Source organism: Oncorhynchus gorbuscha, linkage group LG24 (assembly GCF_021184085.1).
Source record: "Oncorhynchus gorbuscha isolate QuinsamMale2020 ecotype Even-year linkage group LG24, OgorEven_v1.0, whole genome shotgun sequence".
Lineage (NCBI taxonomy): Eukaryota > Metazoa > Chordata > Actinopteri > Salmoniformes > Salmonidae > Oncorhynchus > Oncorhynchus gorbuscha.
Genome location: NC_060196.1, coordinates 21,144,735 through 21,169,011, shown reverse-complemented (window position 1 = coordinate 21,169,011; position 24,277 = coordinate 21,144,735). Strand labels below are relative to the sequence as shown.

Sequence of the window (24,277 nt, the reverse complement as noted above, 5' to 3'; positions counted from 1 at the left end):
GACATTAAACACTTCACATGACAAGAAACGTTCCAGGATAGGATAGAATTACTAGACCAATTAATAGAAGGATTATGACATACTAGCCAGGGATGACCCAAAACAACAGGTGTAAACGGTGAACGAAAAATCAAAAAATAAATAGTCTCACTGTGGTTACCAGATACTGTGAGGGTTAAAGGTAGTGTCTCAAATCTGATACTGGGAAGATGACTACCATCTAAGGCGAACATGGGCGTAGGCTTCTCTAACTCTCTGAAAGGAATGTCATGTTTCCGAACCCATGCTTCGTCCATGAAACAACCCTCAGCCCCAGAGTCTATCAAGGCACTACATGTAGCACCCGAACCGGTCCAGCGTAGATGGACCGACAAAGTAGTACAGGATCTTGATGGAGAGACTTGAGTAGTTGCGCTCACCTGTAGCCCTCCGCTTACAGATGAGCTCTGGCTTTACTGGACATGAATTAACAAAATGTCCAGCAACTCCGCAATAGAGGCACAGGCGGTTGGTGATCCTCCGTTCCCTCTCCTTAGTCGAGATGCGAATCCCTCCCAGCTGCATGGGCTCAGACTCTGAGCCAGAGGAGGGAGATGGTTGCGATGCGGAGCAGGGAAACACCGTTGATGCGAGCTCTCTTCCACGAGCCCGGTGACGAAGATCTACCCGTCGTTCTATGCGGATGGCGAGAGCAATCAAAGAGTCCACATCTGAAGGAACCTCCCGGGAGAGAATCTCATCCTTAACCACTGCGTGAGTCCCTCCAGAAAACGAGCGAGCAGCGCCGGCTCGTTCCACTCACTAGAGGCAGCAAGAGTGCGAAACTCAATAGAATAATCCGTTATGGACCGTTCACCTTGGCATAAGGAAGCCAGGGCCCTAGAAGCCTCCCTACCAAAAACTGAACGGTCAAAAACCCGAATCATCTCCTCTTTAAAGTTCTGGAACTTGTTAGAGCAATCAGCCCTTGCCTCCCAGATAGCTGTGCCCCATTCTCGAGCCCGGCCAGTAAGGAGTGAAATGACGTAAGCAACCCGAGCTCTCTCTCTAGAGTATGTGTTGGGTTGGAGAGAGAACACAATCTCACACTGCGTGAGAAAGGAGCGGCACTCAGTGGGCTGCCCGGAGTAGCAAGGTGGGTTATTAACCCTAGGTTCTGGAGGCTCGGCAGGCCAGGAAGTAACAGGTGGCACGAGACGTAGACTCTGGAACTGTCCAGAGAGGTCGGAAACCTGAGCGGCCAGGTTCTCCACGGCATGGCGAGCAGCAGACAATTCCTGCTCGTGTCTGCCGAGCATGGCTCCTTGGATCTCGACGGCAGTGTAACGAGCGTCTGAAGTCGCTGGGTCCATTCCTTGGTCGGTTCCTTCTGTCATGCAGGTGAAAGAGGACCCAAAAGCGACTTGGCGAAAACAGAGTCTTTAATCCAGTAAAGTAAATACAAACAAAAAACACAACTTTCACTCGAAATGACGAGGACAAACTGGAGACTCGATCTTGAACAGCAGGTGAACAGCAGGTTGCCTCGGGAAGGCACTTGAACCAGACAGACTCAGACACCTGCTCACCACGCAGCATCTGAGGAAAACACGACACGACAGGGCGATACACAAACACAGCACGGTGAATTCTAGACAAGGAACCGACAGGACAGGAACGGAACACAAAGGAAGAAATAGGGACTCTAATCAGGGGAAAGGATCGGGAACAGGTGTGGGAAGACTAAATGATTGATTAGGGGAATAGGAACAGCTGGGAGCAGGAACGGAACGATAGAGAGAAGAGAGAGCGAGAGAGTGAGAGAGGGAGGGGGAGAGAGAGGGATAGAAAGAGGGAAAGAACCTAATAAGACCAGCAGAGGGAAACGAATAGAATGGGAAGCACAGGGACAAGACAAGATAATAAATGACAAAACATGACAGTATAGGGATATTGTTATCCACGTCGGCACCAACAATGTTAGGATGAAACAGTCAGAGGTCACCAAGCGCAACATAGCGTCAGCGTGTAAATCAGCTAGAAAGATGTGTCGGCATTGAGTAATTGTCTCTGGCCCCCTCCCAGTTAAAGGGAGTGATGAGCTCTACAGCAGAGTCTCACAACTCAATCACTGGTTGAAAACTGTTTGCTGCCCCTCCCAAAATATATAATTTGTAGATAATTGGCCCTCTTTCTTGGAATCACCCATAAACAGGACCAAGCCTGGCCTGTTGAGGAGTGACGGACTCCATCCTAGCTGGAGGGGTGCTCTCATCTTATCTACCAACATAGACAGGGATCTAACTCCCCTATCTCCACAATGAGATAGGGTGCAGGCCAGGCAGCAGGCTGTTAGCCAGCCTGCCAGCTTAGTGGAGTCTGCCACTAGCACAGTCACTGTAGTCAGCTCAGCTATCCCCATTGAGATGGTGTCTGTGTCTCAACCTAGGTTGGGCAAAACAAAACATGGCGGTGTTCGCCTTAGCAATCTCACTAGGTTAAAGACCTCCTCCATCCTACTCACTGCCACAGTCATAATCTGGACCCAGTTTTGTCCTGTGGAATAAATGTTGTGGATCTTAATGTTTTTCCTCATAATCCTGGACGATCGGACCACCATTTTATTATGTTTGCAATCGCAACCAATAATCTGCTCAGATCCCAACCAAGGATCATCAAAATTTGTGCTATAAATTCTCGGACAACCCAAAGATTCCTAGATGCCCTTCCAGACCCCCTCCGTCTACCCAAGGACATCAGAGTACAAAAATCAGTTAACCACCTAACTGAGGAACTCAATTTAACCTTGTGCAATACTCTAGATGCATTCGCACCCCTAAAAACAAAAAACATTTGTCATAAGAAACTAGCTCCCTGGTATATAGAAAATACCCGAGCTCTGAAGCAAGTTCCAGAAAATTAGAACGGAAATGACACTACACCAAACTGGAAGTCCACTGACCAGCTTGAAAACACAGTACCTTGCAGTATCAAAGAACACTCACTGCTGCTCGATCATTCTATTTTTCCAACTTAAATGAGGAAAATAAGAACAATCCAATATTTATTTATGGTACTGTCACAAAGCTAACTAAAAAGCAGCATTCCCCAAGAGAGGATGGCTTTCACTTCAGCAGTGATAAATTCACAAACTTCTTTGAGAAAAAGATAGAAAGCAAATTACGGACTCCTCTTTAAATCTGCTTATTCCTCCAAAGCTCAGTTATCCTGAGTCTGCACATCTCTGCCAGGACCTAGGATCAAGGGAGACACTGAAGTGTTTTAGTACTATATCTCTTGACACAATGATGAAAATAATCATGGCCTCTAAACCTTCAAGCTGGATACTGGACCCTATTTCAAGTAAACTACTGAAAGAGCTGCTTCCTATGCTTGGCCCTCCTATGTTGAACATAATAAACGGCTCTCTATCCACCGGATGTGTACCAAACGCACTAAAATGGCAGTAATAAAGCCTCTCTTGAAAAAGCCAAACCATGACCCAGAAAATATAAAAAACTATGGGCCTATATCGAATCTCCCATTCCTCTCAAAAAATGTCAGTCTGGTTTTAAACCCCATCACTCGGATTCTCTAACCTCTAACCCTATTACTGGGCCTGAGTCACTGACTTACTGGTGCTCTTCCATGCTGTCCCTAGGAGGGGTGCGTCGCTTGAGTGGGTTGAGTGGGTTGAGTGGGTTGAGTCACTGGCGTGATCTTCCTGTCCGGGTTGGCGCCACCCTTTGGGTTCTGCCGTGGAGGAGATCTTTGTGGGCTATACTTGGCCTTGTCTCAGGACGGTAAGTTGGTGGTTGAAGATATCCCTCTAGTGGTGCCTGGGGGCTGTGCTTTGGCAAAGTGGGTGGGGTTATATCCTGCCTGTTTGGCCCTGTCCGGGGGTGTTTCCGGATGGGGCCACAGTGTCTCCGGACCCCTCCTTTCTCAGCCTCCAGTATTTATGCTGGAGTAGTTTACCTGTCGGGGCCTAGGATCAGTCTGTTATATCTAAAGTATTTCTTCTCTTATTCGGTGTCTTGTGTGAATTTAAGTATGCTCTCTCTTTCTTTCTTTCTTTCTTTCTTCCTTTCTTTCTTTCTTTCTTTCTCTCTCGCTCTCTCGGAGGACCTGAGCCCTAGGACCATGCCTCAGGACTACCTGTCCTGATGACTCCTTGCTGTCCCCAGTCCACCTGGCCGTGCTGCTGCTCCAGTTTGAACTGTTCTGCCTGCGGCTATGGAAGCCTGACCTGTTCACCGGATATGCTACCTGTCCCAGACCTGCTGTTTTAAACTCTCTAGAGACAGCAGGAGAGGTAGAGATACTCTGAATGATCGGCTATGAAAAGCCAACTGACATTTACTCCTGATGTGCTAACCTGTTGCACCCTCTACAACCACTGTGATTATTAATATTTGACCTTGCTGGTCATCTATGAACATTTTAACATGTTGGCCATGTTCTGTTATAATCTCCACCCGGCACAGCCAGAAGAGGACTGGCCACCCCTCATAGCCTTGTACCTCTCTAGGTTTTTTCCTAGGTTCTGGCCTTTCTAGAGAGTTTTTCCTAGCCACCATGCTTCTACACCTGCATTGCTTGCTGTTTGGGATTTTAGGCTGGGTTTCTGTACAGCACTTTGCGATATCAGCTGATGTAAGGAGGGATTTATAAATACATTTGATATGAAATTTGAAATCAGTCAATTGAAATAAATTAATTTGGCCCTAATCGGTGGATTTCACATGACTGTTAATATAAATATGCATCTGTTGGTCTCAGATACCTTAAAGAAAGGTAGGGGTGTGGATCAGAAAACCAGTCAGAATCTGGTGTGACCACCATTTTCCTCATGCAACACGACACATCTCCTTCGCATAGAGTTGATCAGGCTGTTGATTGTGGCCTGTGGAATTTTGTCCCACTGCTCTTCAATGGCTGTGCGAAGATGCTGGATATTGGCAGGAACTGGGACACGCTGTTGTTCATGTCGATCCAGAGCATCCCAAACATGCTCAATGGGGGATATGTCTGGTGAGTATGCAGGCTATGGAAGAACTGGGACATTTTCAGCTTCCAGGAATTGTGTACAGACCCTTGCTACATGGGACGGATGAATTGCACACCAATGGGCCTCAGGAACTTTTCACAGTATCTCTGTGTGTTCAAATTGCCATTGATAAAATACAATTGTGTTTGTTGTCCGTAGCTTATGCCTACCCATACCATAACCCCACCGCAACCATGGGGCACTCTGTTCAAAATGTTGGCATCAGCAAACCGCTCGCCCACACAATGCCATGCACGTGCTCTGTGGTTGTGAGGCCGGTTGAACGTACTGACAAATTCTCGAAAAAGATGTCGGAGGCTGCTATGGGTGAGAAATTAACATAACATTCTCTGGCAACAGCTCTGGTGGACATTCTTTAGGCAGCATGCCAATTGCATGCTCCCTCAAAACTTGAAACATCTGTGGCATTGTGTTGTGTGACAAAACGGCACATTTTAATGTGGCCTTTTATTGTCCATAGCATAAAGTGCAGCTGTGCAATGATCATGCTAATTAATCAGCTTCTTGATATGCCACATCTGTCAAACATGACTGGCGTTTAGCCAATATTTATGTAATTAAAGTCTCCTTAAAGTTTGGTTACATTTTCTGGTGCCTCCCTAATGTCGGCATTAGTTTGAACATGAGGCTGTAGCCAATATGCTTATCACCTACACTCTTACATGTAGGCTTTTTAATTTCTGTATATGAACAAAATATCGAAAATGATTCCTAATGTTGGCCTCTCTGATCCAATTCGGATCGAAGTAATTATTTGATATTGTGATTTTTTTACCCGTCTATTTGGACAACTTAAATCTATTTAATTTCTATGCTCGTGTATTGTTTGTACGGTTCTCGTGTTCTTCTTATTTCTTATTTTTATTTCTTGCGTGTTCCTGCTCTACCTTATGCTATTTTTAGTACTATGTTGATATTGATTACTGAATTGTTGGGTTTAGAGATTTCAAGAAATGCATTTCACTGTACTTGTGCATGTAAAATTAAAACTTGGTCATGGAAATACATGTGCTGAAAACACATTTGTGCCCAATTTAAAATGAGACAAAAGAACACGCTATGAAGGAAACATCCTGGAGTTTTGGTGAAGGTACAGCCAACAAGCGCAAAAATAATGTTGTGATATTGTCAAAAACTATATGACTAATGTTAAAAAATGATATCCCGATACATTACCAGTAAAAAGTATAGACATACCTACTCATTGCAGGGTTTTTCTATATTTTTTCTATAATTTTCTACAGAGTAGAATAATAGTGAAGACATCAATACGATGAAATGACGCACATGGAATCATGGAATTACCAAAAAAGTTCATCAAATCAAAATATATTTCATATTTGAGATTCTTCAAAGTGGCCACCCTTTAGCTTGATGACAGCTTTGCACACTCTTGGCATTCTCTTAACCAGCTTCATGAGGTAGTCACCTGCAATTCCTTTCAATTAACAGCTGTGCCTTCTTAATGCGTTTGAGCCAATCAGTTGTGTTGTGAAAATGTTGGGGTGGGGTGGTAATACTGAAAATAGCCCTAATTTCGATAACTTTCAAGTTTCCTCAAGTGAGGTCGCAAAAACCATCAAGCGCTATGATGAAACTGGCTCTCATGAGGACCGGCATTGGAAAGGAAGACACAGAGTTACCTCTGCTGCAGGGGATAAGTTTATTATCGTTACCAGCCTCAGGCAATGAAGATCAAATAAATGCTTCTCGGAGTTCAAGTAACAGACACATCTCAACATCAACTGTTCAGAGGAGACTGCGTGAATCAGGCCTTCATGGTTTACTGCTGCAAAGAAACCACTACTAAAGGACACCAATAAGAAGAAGAGACTTGCTTGGACCAAGAAACATGAGCAATGGATATTAGACTGGTGGAAAACTGTCTTTTTGTCTGATGAGTCCAAAATTGAGATTTTGGGTTCCAACCGCCGTGTCTTTGTGAGACGCAGTGGTGTAAAGTACTGAAGTAAAAATACTTTAAAGTACCACTTAAGTATTTTGGGGGGGTATCTGTACTTTACTTTACTATTTATATTTTTGACAACTTTTACTTTTACTGCACTACATTCCCAAAGAAAATGATGTACTTTTTTACTTTTCCCTTACACCCAAAAATACTTGTTACGTTTTTTTATGCTTAGCAGAACAGGAAAATGGTCCAATTCACACACTAATTAATAGAACATCCCTGGTAATCCCTACTGCCTCTGATCTGGGGGGCTCACAGACTCAAGAAACACAAATGCGTCATTTGTAAATTATGAGTGTTGGAGTGTGCCCTGGCTATCTGTAAATTAAAAAGATCTGCTTAATTTTAATTTAATTTGAAACAATTTGTACTTTTACTTTTGATACTTAAGTATATTTTATCAATTACATTTACTTTTGATACTTAAGTATATTTAAAACAAAAGTATTTTACTGGGTGATTTTCACTTTTACTTTAGTAATTTTCTTTTAAGGTATGTTTACTTTTACTGACAATTGGGTACTTTTTCCACCACCAGTGAGACGCAGAGTAGGTGAACTTATTTTTTCCCACCGTGAAGCATAGAGGAGGAGGTGTGATGGTGTGGGGGTGCTTTGGTTGTGACACTGTCTGCAACTGCTTGGAATCCAACGCCAAGTAGCTACAGAGGGTAGTGAGGACAGCCCAGTACATGACTGGGGCCGGGCCCCCTGCCATCCAGGACCTCAATACCAGGTGGTATCAGAAGAAGGTACTAATTGTCAAAGACTACAGTCATTCAAGTCATAGACTGTTCACTCTGCTACCGCACGGCATGCGGTACCACTGCACCAAGTTTGGAACCAGCAAGACCCTGAACAGGTTCTACCCCCAAGCCATAAGACTGCTAAAGAGTTAGTCCAGGTAGCAATTTGGTTAATTATTTAACTATCTGCATTGACCCTTTTTGCACAAAGTTCTTTGAGTCATCACTGCTGTCACTTTATTCCTAGTTAGTTACATGTACAGGTATCTACCTCAATGACCTGTAACACTGCACATTGACTCGGTATTGGCACCCCTTGTATATAGCCAAGTTATCATTACTAACTGTGTATCTATTATTCCTTTAATTATTACATGTTTAACTTTTCTATTATTTCTCTATTTTCTTTCTCTCTGCATTGTTGGGAAGGGCCCATAATTAAGCATTTCACTGTTAATAAATTACATTTTATTTTAGTTGAAAACAAGTGTTTTCTTTTTTTATGTTACAGTAAGCAACAGATACATAAACCAAAAAATTGCAGAAGATACTATACACAAAAAAGTCAGAAGACTTGTTTCCATTGTGGTGCTTTATAACTGGTCACGATGGCAACACCCACCCGTAGCACGCGCTCCAGCAGGTGTATCTCACTGATCATCCCTAAAGCCAACAACTAATTTGGCCACCTTTCGTTCCAGTTCTCTGCTGCCTGTGACTGGAACGAATTGCAAAAAATCGCTGAAGTTGGAGACTTTTATCTCCCTCACCAACTTCAAACATCTGCTATCTGAGCAGCTAACCGATCGCTGCAGCTGTACATAGTCTATCGGTAAATAGCCCACCCACTTTACCTACCTCATCCCCATACTGTTTATATTTATTTACTTTTCTGCTCTTTTGCACACCAGTATCTCTACCTGTACATGATCATCTGATCATTTATCACTCCAGTGTTAATCTGCAAAAAAAATAAAAGTGCTTTATAAGGAATAGGGTGTAGTTTGGGACTTTAAATATTCTTTCAGGTTGCTTTTCTCCGCGCATTTTGCAGGACTCATACCAGCCAACAATTACTGAAGAAAACAGCTTTCCAATCCGAAGACTGTGGTTTATATGTGTATTTTTGACACCTGTGCCAACCTATTGCACAAAGAGAAAATGAGACAAATACGAATCACTAAGCTAACAGTTCTGTGGGTCTTTAACGGCTTTGGAAAGTCAATGTGAATGTGAATACAAGATGATAACTGTTTTGAATTAGCATAATCATGCTACATTAATTCAGAAATATTTCCATAGAATTTCATTCAGTATTGAAGGTCATTCAGTATACGTTTGAGTCAGCGTTGTCACAGATTCCCATTCAGCACTACAGGCATCAACTACAAGTCAGGAAAGACAGAAATACTTGAAAAATATCTTATGCGGTTTGAGACGGTTGCTTGGCACAGTGGCATGACGAGTGTGGAAAAGAACAAATTGAATGCCAGTGAGTAAGATGCATTTGTATGTAAAATTGGCGAGACTGTTCAGAGAGCGAGCCAGGCAGACAGCCATGCATGTAATCATCTAGCAAATCCGCTTGTGTCTCACGCACTGCACTGCACAATGATGCGTAGGGTCAGGCCGCTGCTATTGTCTCTGAGCACTGGTCCACATGAATAACCCTGCGTGTGTCCACATTAGCACGGGTCACCTCCCATAAGTATCATCTCTGAAGAAACAGCAGCCAAAGCATATTCGGCAAATAACTTTCACTTCCGCAAAAGCTCACCACCTCTTTCTCCCTACTAGGTCTCTCAATCATTCTCTCCATCTAAAAAAAACAATCTTCCTCTCTCTACCTTCTTGGCACACTTTCCATCATTCCACTGGCACCCCCTGTTCTCCATCACTACTCACCACCCCTTTCTCTCAATACTGTTTCTGCACTTTGCCTCTCCTCCATCTTCTTCCATCTCTATTTGTCTCCCTCTGTGTGTTTCTCTCTCTCTCTCTCCCTCTCCCCATCTCCCCCAGTCGTTTTCCCGTATATATCTCACTGACAATATCAGAAACCTCAACAGCAGGGGTGTTGGGGCTCCCCTCTCCACCACCACACAGCGCCACCTCTAAATTGCTGGTCCTCCACCCACACAGCCTCAGTGGTTAATGAACCGGTTGAGTAAGACAGCAGCTCCATTCCACATTGATCATGAGGAGCCCCCCGCCTCTTACTCTCAGGGAAGCTATTTGTCAAGGTGATAATTTATTTTGTAACACCATTTATGGTGAGCCAACCAGGCAGGAAGGGATGCGCTGAAAGTGTTTCTTTGTCTTAATTTGGTTCAGGTCCTAACAGACTAAATTTCAGGTCTTAAATCGGGGTCACAACATCTGGTACTATGAACACACATAGAGCAATAACTCACTGAGGTTCCACCGGTGAAGAAATACCTTTCAACTTTTTAAGGGGGGCGATTTTACAGTAAGGATGCCACATTTTCACCACAGGTTCCTTGCTATTCCCTCCTACGCCTGTACAAAGGACTGGCAGCTTTTGTTCCCTGATCTCCTGCTAAGTTAAGATCCTTAGCAGCTACACTGGGAGTGAGTGAAAGCCACACTATTGTTTTGATCATGTTGACACAGAACATCCAATTAAGAGGCTACGTTCTGTGGCAGCTTCCCAAATGGCACCCTATCCCCTACATAGTGGACTACTTTTGTCAAGAGTCCACAGGGAATAGGCTGCCATTTAGGACTTAATCTGTGTCAGTTGCAAGGCCAATACCTGATAGGAGAAGACAGGAGTGCGGGCCGCCAGAGGAGAAGCGACTTCTTCACGGCATTTCCTCCACTGGTCCCATGCACTCCTCAAGATGTTCCACATCTCCCCTCTCTAATTGGCAGGTGGCCTCAGATGCAAGATGATTTAATGGCCTGCGTGTGATTTTTTCTGCCTCAGTCAGCCATTAGCAGGGACATCTGTAGCATGTTGGCTTGGGTACGCCGCTGCGAGTGAAAGCTTAGAGCAACTCTTTCTAATGGAGATGGAAGCAGGTAGCTAACGGTGCTGCAACTCCGACGGTTGCAATCATGGTACTTCTTCTTCGAGGTACAAAAATATGAAATAACACATATGGAATCATGGAGTAACCAGAAAAGTGTTATACAAATCAAAACATGTTTTATATTTGAGAATCTTCAAAGTAGCCACCCTTTGCCTCGATGACAGCTTTGCACACTCTTGGCATTCTCTTAACCAGCTTCATGAGGTAGTCACCTGGAATGCATTTCAATTAACAGGTGTGCCTTCTTAATGCGTTTGAGCCAATCAGTTGTGTTGTGACAAGGTTGGGGTGGTATACTGAAAATAGCCCTAATTTCTAGAACTTTCAAGTTTCTTCAAGAGCAGTCGCAAAAACCATCAAGCGCCATGATGAAACTGGCTCTCATGAGGACCGGCATAGGAAAGGAAGGCACAGAGTTACCTCTGCCTTGTTAAAAGTTAATTTGTGGAATTTCTTTCCTTCTTAATGCATTTGAACCAGTTGTGTTGTGACAAGTTGGGGGTAGTATACTGAAAATAGACATATTTGGTAAAATACCAATTCCATATTATGGAAAGAACAGCTTAAATAAGCAAAGAGAAACGACAGTCCATCATTACTTTAAGACATGAAGGTCAGTCAATTCGGAAAATTCCAAGAACTTTGAAAGTTCCTTCAAGTGCAGTCACAAAAACCATCAAGCGCTATGATGAAACTGTCTCTCATGAGGACCGACACAGGAAAGGTAGACCCAGAGTTACCTCTGCTGCAGAGGATAAATGAATTAGAGTTAACTGCAACTCAGATTGCAGCCGAAATAAATACTTCACAGAGTTCAAGTAACAGACACATTTCAACATCAACTGTTCAGAGGAGACTGTGTGAATCAAGCCTTCATGGTCAAATTGCTGTAAAGAAACCACTACTAAAGGACACCAATAAGAAGGAGATACTTGCTTTGGCCTAGAAACACAAACAATAGACATTAGAATGGTGAAAATCTGTCCTTTGTTCTGACGAGTCAAAATGTTAGATTTTTGGTTCCAACCGCTGTGTCTTCGAGAGCCGCAGTGAGGTAAAGTACTTAAATAAAATGTACCCACTACACATGAATCTAAGTAGGAATGAAATTAGACTATATGCATATGGACGAGCAATGTCAGAGCGGAGTGGACTAAGGTACAGTAGAATAGTATAGAATACAGTATATACATATGAGATGAGTTACACAGTATATGTATATGAGATGAGTAATGCAAGATATGTAAACATTATTAAGTGAATGAGATACTGTAGAATAGTATAGAAAACAGTATGTACATATGAGATGAGTAATGCCAGATTTGTAAACATTAAGTGACTAAGATACCGTAGAATAGTATAGAATACAGTATATACTATACATATGAGCTGAGTACTGCAAGATATGTAAACATTATTAAAGTGACTTGTCTTCCATTCCTTAAAGTGACATGTTTTTCTAGTCTATGCCTATAGGTAGCAGCCTCTAATGTGCTAGTGATGGCTGTTTAACAGTAAGATGGCCTTAAGATAGAAGCTGTTTTTCAGTCTCTTATAGTCCCAGCTTTGATGCACCTGTACAGGCCTCGCCTTCTTGATGATAGCGGAGTGAACAGGCTGTGGCTCGGGTGGTTGATGTCCTTGACTATCTTATTGGCCTTCCTGTGACATCGGGTGCTGTAGGTGTCCTGGAGGGCGGGTAGTATACTCCCAGTATTGCGTTGGGCAGACCGCACCACCTTCTACAGAGCCTTGCGGTTGCGTGCTGTGCAAGTTTGTGAGGGTTTTAGGTGACAAGGCAAATTTCTTTAGCCTCCTCAGGTTGAAGAGGCTCTGTTGTGCCTTCTTCACTACACTGTCTGTGTGGGTGGTCCATTTCAGTTTGTCAGTGATGTGTACGCCAAGGAACTTGAAGCTTTCCACCTTCTCCACTGCGGTCCCATCAATGTAGATAGGGGGGTGCACCCTCTAATGTTCCTGAAGTCCACAATCATCTCTTTGTTTGGTTGAAGTTGAGTGAGAGGTTGTTTTCCAGGCACCACATTCCCAGAGCCCTCACCTCCTCCCTACAGGCTGTCTCATCATCATTGGTAATCAAGCCTACTACTGTTGTGTGGTCTGCAAACTTGATGATTGAGTTGGAGGCGTGCTTGGCCACGCAGTCATGGGTGAACAGGAAGTACAGGAGGGGGCTGTGCATGCACCCTTATGGGGCCCCAGTGTTGGGGATCAGCGGAGTGGACACAATGTTTCCTACCTTCACCAGCTGGGGTCGGTCCGTCAGGAAGTCCAGGACCCAGTTGCACAGGGTGGGGTTCAGACTCAGGGCTTCAAGCTTAATGATGAGCTTGGAGGGTACTATGGTGTTGAATGCTGAGCTATAGTCAATAAACAACATTCTTACATAGGTATTCTTCTTGTCTAGATGGGATAGGACAGTATGCAGGGTGATGGCGATTGCATCGTCTGTGGATCTATTGGGGCGGTAAGTAAATTGAAGTGGGTCTAGGGTGGCAGGTAAGGTAGATGTGATATGAGCCTTAACTAGTCTCTCAAAGCACTTCATGATGACAGAGGCGAGTGCTATGGGTGATAGTCATTAAGTTCAGTTACCTTTATCTTCTTGGGTACAGGAACAATGGTGGCCATCTTGAAGCATGTGGGGACAGCAGACTGGGATAGGGAGATTGAATATGCCCGTAAACACACCAGCCAGCTGGTCTATGCATGCTCTGAGGATTGTGGCTAGGGATGCTGTCTGGGCCAGCAGCCTTGAGAGGGTTAAGACGTTTAAATGTTTTACTCATGTCCGCCACAGAGAAGGAAAGCCCACAGTCCTTGGTAGCGGGCCGCGTCGGTGGCACTGTGTTATCCTCAAAGTGTGCGAAGAATATATTTTGCCTGTCCGGAAGCAAGACGTTGGTCTCGGTGACGTGTCTGATTTTCCTTTTGTAATCCGTGATTATCTGTAGTCCCTGCCACATACGTCTTGTGTCTGAGCCGTTTAGCTTGTTTGATTGCCTTGCGGAGTGAGTAACTACACTGTTTGTATTCTTCCATGTTCCCAGTCACCTTGCCATGGTTAAATGCGGTGGTTCGCGCTTTCAGTTTCGTGCAAATGCTACCGTCTATCTACGGTTTCTGATTAGGGATGTACGAATATTTTGAAGAGAAATACACAACGCAGAGGACGAGAAGTCAATAGAGTATTAACGGTCAGTAGGAAATGATCAATGGAAATAGTGGTTTTTACAAAACAATATCCCATTAGCAAGGAAGCTATGGATGCCACTACAGTAGTGATTAAAGATTCTGCCGACATGCTGCTCATACTCTTTTGACAATGAATGGAGCTGCACAGGTCACAGTTGCTCATTGGAACAAATGGTCGGCTGTGTTGGAGGCTCCTAACATCATCATACCATGTAATCCAGCTACTCTGATGCTTCCTCCAGATACCACATTACTTCAACATGGTCCTTCTGTAGCTCAGTTGGTAGAGCATGGCGCTTGTAACGCCAGGGTAGTGGTTTCAATCCCCGGGACCACCCATACGTAGAATGTATGCACACATGACTGTAAGTCGCTTTGGATAAAAGCGTCTGCTAAATGGCATATATTATTCAACATGACTGTTTTGAGTTGGTTTTGGATCAGCTCTCTGATGGGTTTACTAAGAGTCATCTGTTGGAAAACCCTGAGTTTATCCTATACACAGACGGTTCAAGCATTGCGGAGGGGGGTGTGAGGAAGGCACGCTGGGCATTTACTACAATACTACAATAGTAGGGGAAGCAGACAGACAAGTAAAAGAGACGTGGGGAATAACTCCAGAGGGCGGACATGACGTAGTACCAGGACAGTGGGTGATGCTAAAAAAAATGTAACAGACACATTAAGGCCAAAGTGGGAAGGTCCTTCTCAAGTTTTGCTCATAATGAGGTCAGCAGTGAAAGTCCAGTGAAAATCACGATGGATACATGTCACTCATTTCAAGGTTGTCCATTTTGATGGCAAAGCAGAGCCTGGAGAATAAAGAACTGATTGGTTAGCAATCGGGTGTCAATCGTGGGTGAAGAAGCATGGTAAGATGATCAGAACCTGATAAACTTCTATGTTGTACACTGCAGGGATATCTAGGTGAAATGTCAAACGTTTTCCTGAAAATCACAAAAAAATCTGTGAAGTATTCATTTCTCTTGAAACCAGCACATGTTACTTTCACTTTTTTTTATTCCTTCGTTACAGGTTATGAGAATCTACCATCTGAAGCAGAAGCTATATTCCTTGACCCAAGGACTGTACTTGAAATTATATAAGATCACCAGTGAAGTGTCATTAGAGAAGTCCTTATCAACCAGTGGAACGGAAGAAGAATTCCTCACTACTGGCAGACTGTCAGAACATAGTTGGAAATAGTTATCTATGTGGGACTGATACCAGTGTGGAAGAGCTGGTCACTTTCAAAGGACTTGGTGAATGATTAACTTGCCAAGAGGACGATTGAATATGGTTGTCTTGTAGACAATTCTTTTTTTTGTGAGTATCCTCCTAATACAGGATGTGGTAGAAATCGTAAGGGACATCATCATTACACCTGTTAATACTTATTTTCTATAACTTTGTTTGAAATCTATTTCTTATTGCAACAGCAAGTAAAATATGCCCTTTGTGTTTTATAGAAATGCAAGGTGTTTAATGTGAATCATTTTATGCTTACTGCTAACGTTTTTTAAAATATTTTATATTTTTTCATGCTTTTTATTGCTTTCTAAAAATAGTTTTTAAGTATATTTATTTTTTAAATGGTCTAGAGGGGAGTGTAAGAATATTTTGAAGATAAGAACACAACGCAAGGGACAAGAAGTCAATAGTGTACTAACCTCTCACATTCTGACCTTTATTTCCTTTGTTTTGTCTTTATTTAGTATGTTCAGGGCGTGAGTTGGGGTGGGCAGTCTATGTTTGTTTTTCTATGTTTGGTTTCTGTTTCGGCCTAGTATGGTTCTCAATCAGAGGCAGGTGTCGTTAGTTGTCTCTGATTGAGAATCCTACTTAGGTAGCCTGGGTTTCATGGTTGGTTTGTGGGTGTTTGTTTCCGTGTGAGTGTTTGTTGCCACACGGTACTGTTTCGTTTTTCGTTCATGTTCACGTTTATTGTTTTGTATTTCATAGTGTGGCGAGGAGGAGGAATGCCGTTACATAACGGTCAATAGGGAATGAGCAATGGAAATAGTGTTTTTTTCTGTAATAAGGGATTAATGATCAATGGGTCAGAGGCATGGGAGGAATTTCATTCCGGGACTCATAGCTACATGGCAAGTTCTCATTGGTCCAAATTGTTTATACATTGAACCTGAAATCGGATACTTCTTATTTGGCCATTGGCCCAGTTTTATTGCAAGGAAAACAAATTGGTCAACCACAGGCTAGGGCTGGGTTTTGAAGTACATCCTGTCCCTTTGTTCTGTGGAAAGAATCACAGGAGAGAATCACTGAGGACAGGGGAGAATGAACATCTGACTCTCAGCATAATAGCTCCTCTTTGAATAAAACTATTTTTCTCCCCCTGATTTGCTTTGGGGTCTGTGTTATTGAAGAGTAACATCAACTGCTAACAGGGTATATTTTAATAGTCACAGTGGGTACTACATCTCCTATACACTTCCTTATAAATTCAGTCACCGTATCCGTGTATGCATCTAGATTATTTTCGCAAGCTACCCGGAACAGGTCCCAGTCCACGTGATCAAAACAATCCTGAAGTGTGGATTCCGATTGGTCAGACCAGCGTTGAATACTTTGAAGCACGAGTACCTTCTGTTTGAGTTTCTGCCTACAGGATGGGAGGAGCTAGATGGAGTCATGGTCAGATTTTCTGAAAGGAGGGTGGAGGAGGGCCTTGTAAGTATTCAGGAAGTTTGGGACATTAGATGATGAGTCCAAATTTGAGATGTATGGTTCCACCCACCTTGTCTTTGTGAGACACAGAGTGGATTAACGGATTATCTCTGCATGTGTGGTTCCCACCGTGAAGCATGGAGGAGGATGTGTGATTGTGTGGGGGTGCTTTGCTGGTGACACTGTCAGTGATTTATTTAGAATTCATGGCACACTTCGACAGCATGGCAACCATAGCATTCTGCAGCAATACGCCATCCCATCTGGTTTACACTTAGTGGGACTATCATTTGTTTTTCAACAGGACAATGACCCAAAACACACCTGATGAGGGCTATTTGACCAAGGAGAGTGATAGAGTGCTGCATTAGATGACCTGGCCTCCACAATCACCCAATCTCAACCCAATTGCGATAGTTTGGGATGAGCTGGTTGAGAGAATGCCAAGAGTGTGCAAAGCTGTCATCAAGGTAAAGAGTGGCTACTTTGAAGAATCTCAAATATAAGATATACTTTGATTTGTTTAACACTTTTTTGGTTACTACATGATTCCATATATGTTATTTCATAGTTTTGATGTCTTCACTATTATTCTTCAATGTAGAAAATAGTTTAAAATATAGATAAACCCTTGAATGTGAAGGTGTGTCCAAGCTTCCGACTGGTACTGTATATATCTCAATTCCCCAGGGCAGTGTGTGCTCTGTGTAGGGTGCCATCTTTCGGATGGGACGTTAAACGAGTGTCTTGCCTCTTTGTTGACAATAAAGATACCATGGCACTTATTGTAAGAGTAGAGGGGTAAACCCGTGTCCTTGCTAAATTATGACCATCATGACCACCTAATCATCCCCAGCTTCCAATTGGCTCATTCATCCACCCTCCTCTCCCCTGTAACTATTCCCCAGGTCTTCGCTGTAAATGAGAATGTATTTTCAGTCAGCTTACCTGGTCAAATAAGAGGTAAATGTGAATTTTTCATCTGAATAAAACCCATAGCAAGCTGTTTTCATGGCCTTAGCACAAACAGCTTGGTTTTCATGTGATCCCATTTTTCACAGATGGATTTTTTTTCTGTAGCCATCTGGGCTGAATGCTTCGCTCAAGGGTACAACCAACAATGAGGCCTCATCACCCAGAGTTCAGCCCTGAAAGCCCCTGGTCCCTTGCCCTCTGCCCTGGCCTCGGCTCCTCCCTGTTCCCCCTGAGGTAGTATCTAATTCTGAGGTGGGTAAGTGAGGCCTGCTGCAGGATGTGGACAGCGGTTGCATCCCAAATAGCACCTTATTCCCTATATAGTGCACAACTTTTGACCAGGGTCCATAGTTCTTTGTTTACAAGTAGTGTACTTTATAAGGAATAGGGTGCCATTTGAGATGAACCAATGATGCTGAAGTGGCCTAAAGCCTACGGCCTATAAGGCTTGATCGCTTATCAGTATTCCTGCCATAGCCTCTGTGGATTTGTCTGCTACCTGCAAACTGGGTCAATTTTTGCATTATTTTACAGATTCTTATCTCAATGTGGAGGAGGGGATTTTTTTTTTTACAAACACACACATCGCCCCACACAGATACACGTATTATCATTAGAATATATTAAAATGAAAATATATTCATATAAGTGTTATATTAAGGTGCTGATGTGCCAGGACTTGATGAATGATTATCCCGTACAATGCCTGGGCGTACTCCTCACGCTGTGCAAGTCATAGAACACACACCAAATGAATAATTAACAATGATAGATAATCCTAATACAGAATGTGACACGCACAAACCTGCAAAACCCTCACAACACTTTGAACATGTGCTGGTACTGCTAATGATTCTCTTTAAATATGCCTCCTCTATTGAGATTCAAACTGGCATACATAATTGCTATCACAACCAGGGCTAGTAGGAATTTGACTAGGTGTTCGTTTGCACTGTTGGTTCGGTACACTAGAGGTGATTGAGATACCTTGAGTATCTCAAGCCTCACATGCCCAGAACTCAAGCCTCACATACCCAGGCTGGGTTATATTAAATATTTCAGAATTATCATTCAGATGCATTCAAACAATTCTATTGTATATATGTAATTATCTTTGATATTATCTTTCCATCTGAGTATATGTCCCAAATGGCACCCTATTCCCTATATATAGTGTACTTTTCACCAGAGCCCTGTAGTGCACTAGGTAATGCACTAGGTAATAGGGTGCAATTTGGGACTCAACCTGGGACCTGGCTTTTGGAGGTGAATGAGGAAACAAGAGCAGATGGGAGGGTGAGGGGGGGGGTAATGAGATGCACACAACAACAACAAGTAAATTGATGGGGACAGGCTGGCCATGAGAGAGTAGAAAAACAAGGGAAAGAGGGAGGTAAATAACCAAGTATGAGCTAGAGAGAGGAGATACAGGAGATAGGCCAGTGTCTGAGGTGAATATAAATGGACAAAACGAAAAGGTGGAAAACAGATAGAAAGAGAAAAATAGAGAGAGAGAGGGGTGGGGGGAGTGAGCAACAGCGGGGTGAGGGGAGAAGATAAAAGAATGTGAGAAAGATGGATAACTAATGAGAGGACAAAGGCACCAGATACCCCATCGATCTCTGCTGCAGAGGTATTGAGTTAGAGGTCTGGAGATGTTTACCTACAGTATAGTTACCTACTGTAGTAGGATTGTTATGACCAAGGAGAGATAGAAGAAGAATAGGAAGAGAGGGGCAGGTTTCTGGGGTGGTGTGTGTGTGTGTGTGTGTGTGTGTGTGTGTGTGTGTGTGTGTGTGTGTGTGTGTGTGTGTGTGTGTGTGTGTGTGTGTGTGTGTGTGTGTGTGTGTGTGTGTGTGTGTGTGTGTGTGTGTGTGTGTGTGTGTTTTGTTACAAGGTTTCAGGTTTGGGGAAGCAAATTTACACCATAGAAATGCACCTTTACCACAAAGAATTCCATGCATCCTCACATTTGCGGTCTTGTGTCAGATAGCCTCCTATTCGTGATGATTAGATTGGCTAGTCATAATTTAGGCTAATAATATAAATCAATCACTGTTCGCAAAAAAAATGCAGCGCGTAGTGTCGTAGAGTAGGCTAGACTATAGGCTATATCAGATAGCCTTTTGTTTCTTTGCAGGGGCAAAATGTGGCCTTTAATAAACACATTACATGTAATTCTACTACACTTCATATTACTGGAGACATTAGAAGAATCTTTTTTTAATATGACAAAAATGACAGGGTAGCCTACTCTGCTGACACTGACAAACAGATCAATAAAAACAACATTTTCTTCAACCATTTAATAAGCCTAAGAAAAAGAGAGACGCAAATACAATATGACGTCCATCTAACCTGGAGGAGTAAATTATTGTTAAAAAACTAACTTTCAAGTGTCCCTGACCCAATAATAAAGACAGTGAATACACACACTCACCTGGGATTAGTGCTGAGCGATTAATGGAAAAGTTGGTTATTTTTCATTTTCTAAACAACCATTTGACAAGACGTCAGTTCAATTATTTGAATTCCATTTTGTACATTTTTTTTCTGTGATCTCGATGTGCAGTTTCTGTAGATAAATCAGATCAAGCCTGAACTGTGTTATGTTGTAGTTTCTAAACAGGCCAATATTCTACATATTTTAGCACTGAAAACATGGTAATTAACTACAATGACCATAATCCATTGCGCGCCCACTTACCTTTCCAGTCTGGCTTTGAATTAAATAACGAAGCAATCAAATAAAACAAATATTTTATTAAAGTAATGTGACTAAATGATTGTTAAATAAGTGATATCCAGTAATGAGCAGTCACTACCATCATGGGACTTCTATTCATTGTATGAATTGTTACAGCATTCAACCCACATAAATCATAGTGCATTTAATGTCTAAAAAGATTGCGAAACCGACATTTTTTTCATAATCTAACCGAAAACGAACCCACCTCAAAAAGCACTAATCGCTCAGCACTACTGGGGAAATGGCTGCTACTCTCCGCTGGTGCCAATAAGATAGGCAGGTGTTTGCTCAATTAAGTTGAGCATTTTGATAACTAAAGACAGATTAGAGTCTTTCCACAGTCTTCAATCTACAGTAATAGCCATTTACTTTCCAAACTATGTTATTCTGCGATTGTATTTAGAAATATCGCAAAATGCTTGGCTGGGTGTCTCTGCTTTTCATTGACAGTTTCAACTCAAGTATCATCTATTTGGTCATTGCAGAGCCCGCTGCCCAAATTGCGGGCCCTTTCGACTGTAGGCTGTGATTTAAAACAACCCACAGCGTTTTTTCTTCAAAAACGAACGATCCTCTGTGACCAAATCATGCTTTCTGGTGTAGTAGCCTATTTTGAATGATTTTGATTTATTTATGTATAGACATTAGGATAATTAGGCTACATAATTTTGGCAACTTAGTTCAATATGAAATAGCTTTCCCTAGCCTTACGGATGCACCACCTATGGGGGGGACGACGACAAAGAAAGCAGACAACATCAGAATGGATTGCAAGTCAGATGGAGAGGATTGAGTGTTTGTGAGAGAGTGAGAGAGGGGAGGGGGTCATAGATGACAGATATGAGTCATTGTGGAGTAAGAGATGGACAGTGACAACTGAGTTGTCCACATTAATTAAATATTCATATAGAACACCAGGTACCTGCTTACATGGTGGAAAGGAACATTAAGGCAACACAATTGCCTGGTATTTGCTATAGTGTGTGTGCATGTGCGTGTGCGTGCGTGTGCGCGCGCGTGTGCGTGTGTGCACGTGTATATTGGAAATAGGCTAATTCTGCAATGCACATTTTCGGGATGGGGGAATACAGCATTCATCACACACTTAACAATGATTTATACATACATTCACCTGTATTCTCTAAAATAGTAACATTTAGTTAGGGGTTGATCAATTCCTCATACTGACACCTGTCGTCGGTTTAGGTCCATAGCAACAAAGAAAACAAAGATAATAGTGTACTGTATTATACTTGTAGCCTACTTACTGTAAATTTGAGCTGTTCCAATAGACGGCATGTCGGTCGTTGGCTCGCGTCAGGTGCAAGTTTGTAAAGGCGAGCGCTATTAGACAGAGAGAAACCGTTGCGAGAGCCATAATCCCACTGTTCCTCGTTCTTTTTAGGCTACCTTCTTCACTCTCAGTTTCCGCCGTCCCAAACAGTGGGTCTCTCACAACATCCCGGCGGTCAAAAACAACGCAGTTGAATAGTTTCCAGCAACCTTTGGGAAGGACAAATATGCGTACTTGGCTTGGTTTACGTGTTTTTCAACTCTAATTCCATTGCGCGAAGAATCCCTTTTGGGCATTCTCCCCAACCCTATTTGTACTTACTTTGCCTGCTGCGCACGTTGAAGTCACCGTGCTTTGAGTAGGCTATTACTTTTATGTTCCCTATTCCTCTCCACTGACCGAAAACAGCAGTGTAATAAGAGTAAGTGATAAGGCAAATTAGGCTGCCACAACTGACAACTGTAGTCCCATATTGAGCCGAGAAGATGCTGCAATTCTCCTCAACATATCTCAACACTATCGTTTCGTCTTGGTTGGTCAAGCACAGCTGGCATTGAAGTTTCTCAAAATGTGTTCAAATGATCCTTCTGTTGGCATTGTGTTCCCGTTTCGTTTTGACGGATCATCTACTTTGTCATTTTAAATGAGCCTCAGCTCAGACTGTCAGTTGAGACTTTGAGGTGTCTACCTTGCCTTGCTACCCAGACTCCTTGCTCCAGCCAAACGCCACGCCCACGGACGTTAGTTTAATCTCCGCAATGAAAGTATATACGTAAAGTATGCAACGAACGACGGAGCAGCGGAAGAATTTAGTGGCTAGTTTCTATCCGCCGCCTCTTCCAAACCACCCACGCACTGCGCGCCAGTTTCCTACAATCCCGCCCTCTGATGGACAAGATGCGCTCACTCTGCCCAACCCCGCCACCACTGTGTGTGTGTGTGTGTGTGTGTGTGTGTGTGTGTGTGTGTGTGTGTGTGTGTGTGTGTGTGTGTGTGTGTGTGTGTGTGTGTGTGTGTGTGTGTGTGTGTGTGTGTGTGTGTGTGTGTGTGTGTGTGTGTGTGTGTGTGTGTGTGTGTGTGTGTGTGTGTGTGTGTGTGTGTGTGTGTGTGTTTAATTTCCAATATTCAGAGAGATTTTAATTAACCTGTTTAATTTCGATGGTGGGTTTAAACACTATTAATTTCACTGTTTTAGGCATTACTGTGTTTGATTAACTATGCAAATTCTATAGGCCTATTATAACGGTTATTATCATATCTTGGGTGTAATTTTCATAAGTGGTTTTGGTGATGTGAGTGGGGATTTAAGTCTCCCTAATGTGAGTTTCTATAATCTGTCATTGGGAATACTAAATGCTTTGCATCTTGTGATTAGTTCTCAGTAAAGTTCAAATTCATTGGAGAAAATGCTATATATATTCTTCCTAAACCACAGTAGATCTACAGCCCTACTCTCTCCTCCTCGCACGCCTTCTCTCATGCACACACACTCTCACACACACTCTAACACACACACACACACACACACACACACACACACACACACACACACACACACACACACACACACACACACACACACACACACACACACACACACACACACACACACACACACACACACACACACACACACACACACACACACTGTCTATTTTGATCTCGATTCCCTTCACTCACTCTCTCCCTCTCTGTTGTTTTTGTCAGTGATGACCCCTCTTTTGAATGCCTTCCAGGCATGTTGCCGTGGTGACAGGGAAAGGGGGATGAAAGAGAAAGAGCGAGTAGCCTACCAACACTTTCCCCCCAACTCTCCCTTTCCTCTGCCTGTTCTTACTATGGCAGATCACTTGCTACCAGCATTTGTCATCCCTTTGTCACCTCTCACTCAAGAGGAATGCATTGCGTCTCCATGGCATATCCCAGCCATCTCTTCACAAACCCTCTCTTTTTTATAACCTACCACTCACACTGACAATACTGTCAACGAAGATCAGAAAATATTGAGATTGACATGTTTAATATTCACATATTCCTATTTGAGTAACATGAACCATGTCGTCGGCCTTATGCATGTGTATGGGAATGGTTGGCCTATGTATGAGTGTTAGACTGTGAGTGTCTCAATATGGGCTTTGTACAAACATAGTATGTGAGAGGGAAGCATGGTCTAGTGGATTGCTTCATGTCATCAATAATCAAATGTGTTTTAATTTGATGTTTTGGGACGTGTTGCGGATGTGCATGTTGTTCTTTTGCCGTTGCTGGGCACTGCATGGTAAACATGTGTAGCCTTACACTATAGAGAAGTTACCTTGTTTACTCTACATGCACAGTGATTCATCCATGATTGTTACCGGTATGGACATATTGATTATTTAGATCATATATTATCATCAATCTACCTCCTTGTCTTCATATATCCTTGTTTTCCTGATAATGATTTACTAACAAAATTCATTAACAGAGAAATATTTGTTATAAATGTTCTGCTCTGTTTCTCTTCTGCGTCCTACATTTTCTCCTGTTTCTTTT

The 24,277-nt window shown here is 42.8% G+C and overlaps 1 protein-coding gene across 2 annotated transcripts in view; it reads right to left on the bottom strand.

The window, feature by feature from the left end:
* The window catches only part of LOC124012072 (ephrin-A3-like), a 104,782-nt gene extending 82,172 nt beyond the window's left edge, over window positions 1–22,610 (bottom strand). For both annotated transcript variants that reach the window (XM_046325451.1, XM_046325450.1), the window contains exon 1: window positions 21,717–22,610. In XM_046325451.1, coding sequence (XP_046181407.1) covers window positions 21,717–21,826 — 110 coding nt within the window. In that variant the 5' untranslated portion in view covers window positions 21,827–22,610. The remainder of the gene's footprint in view (window positions 1–21,716) is intronic.
* Between the last annotated feature and the right edge of the window lie 1,667 nt (window positions 22,611–24,277).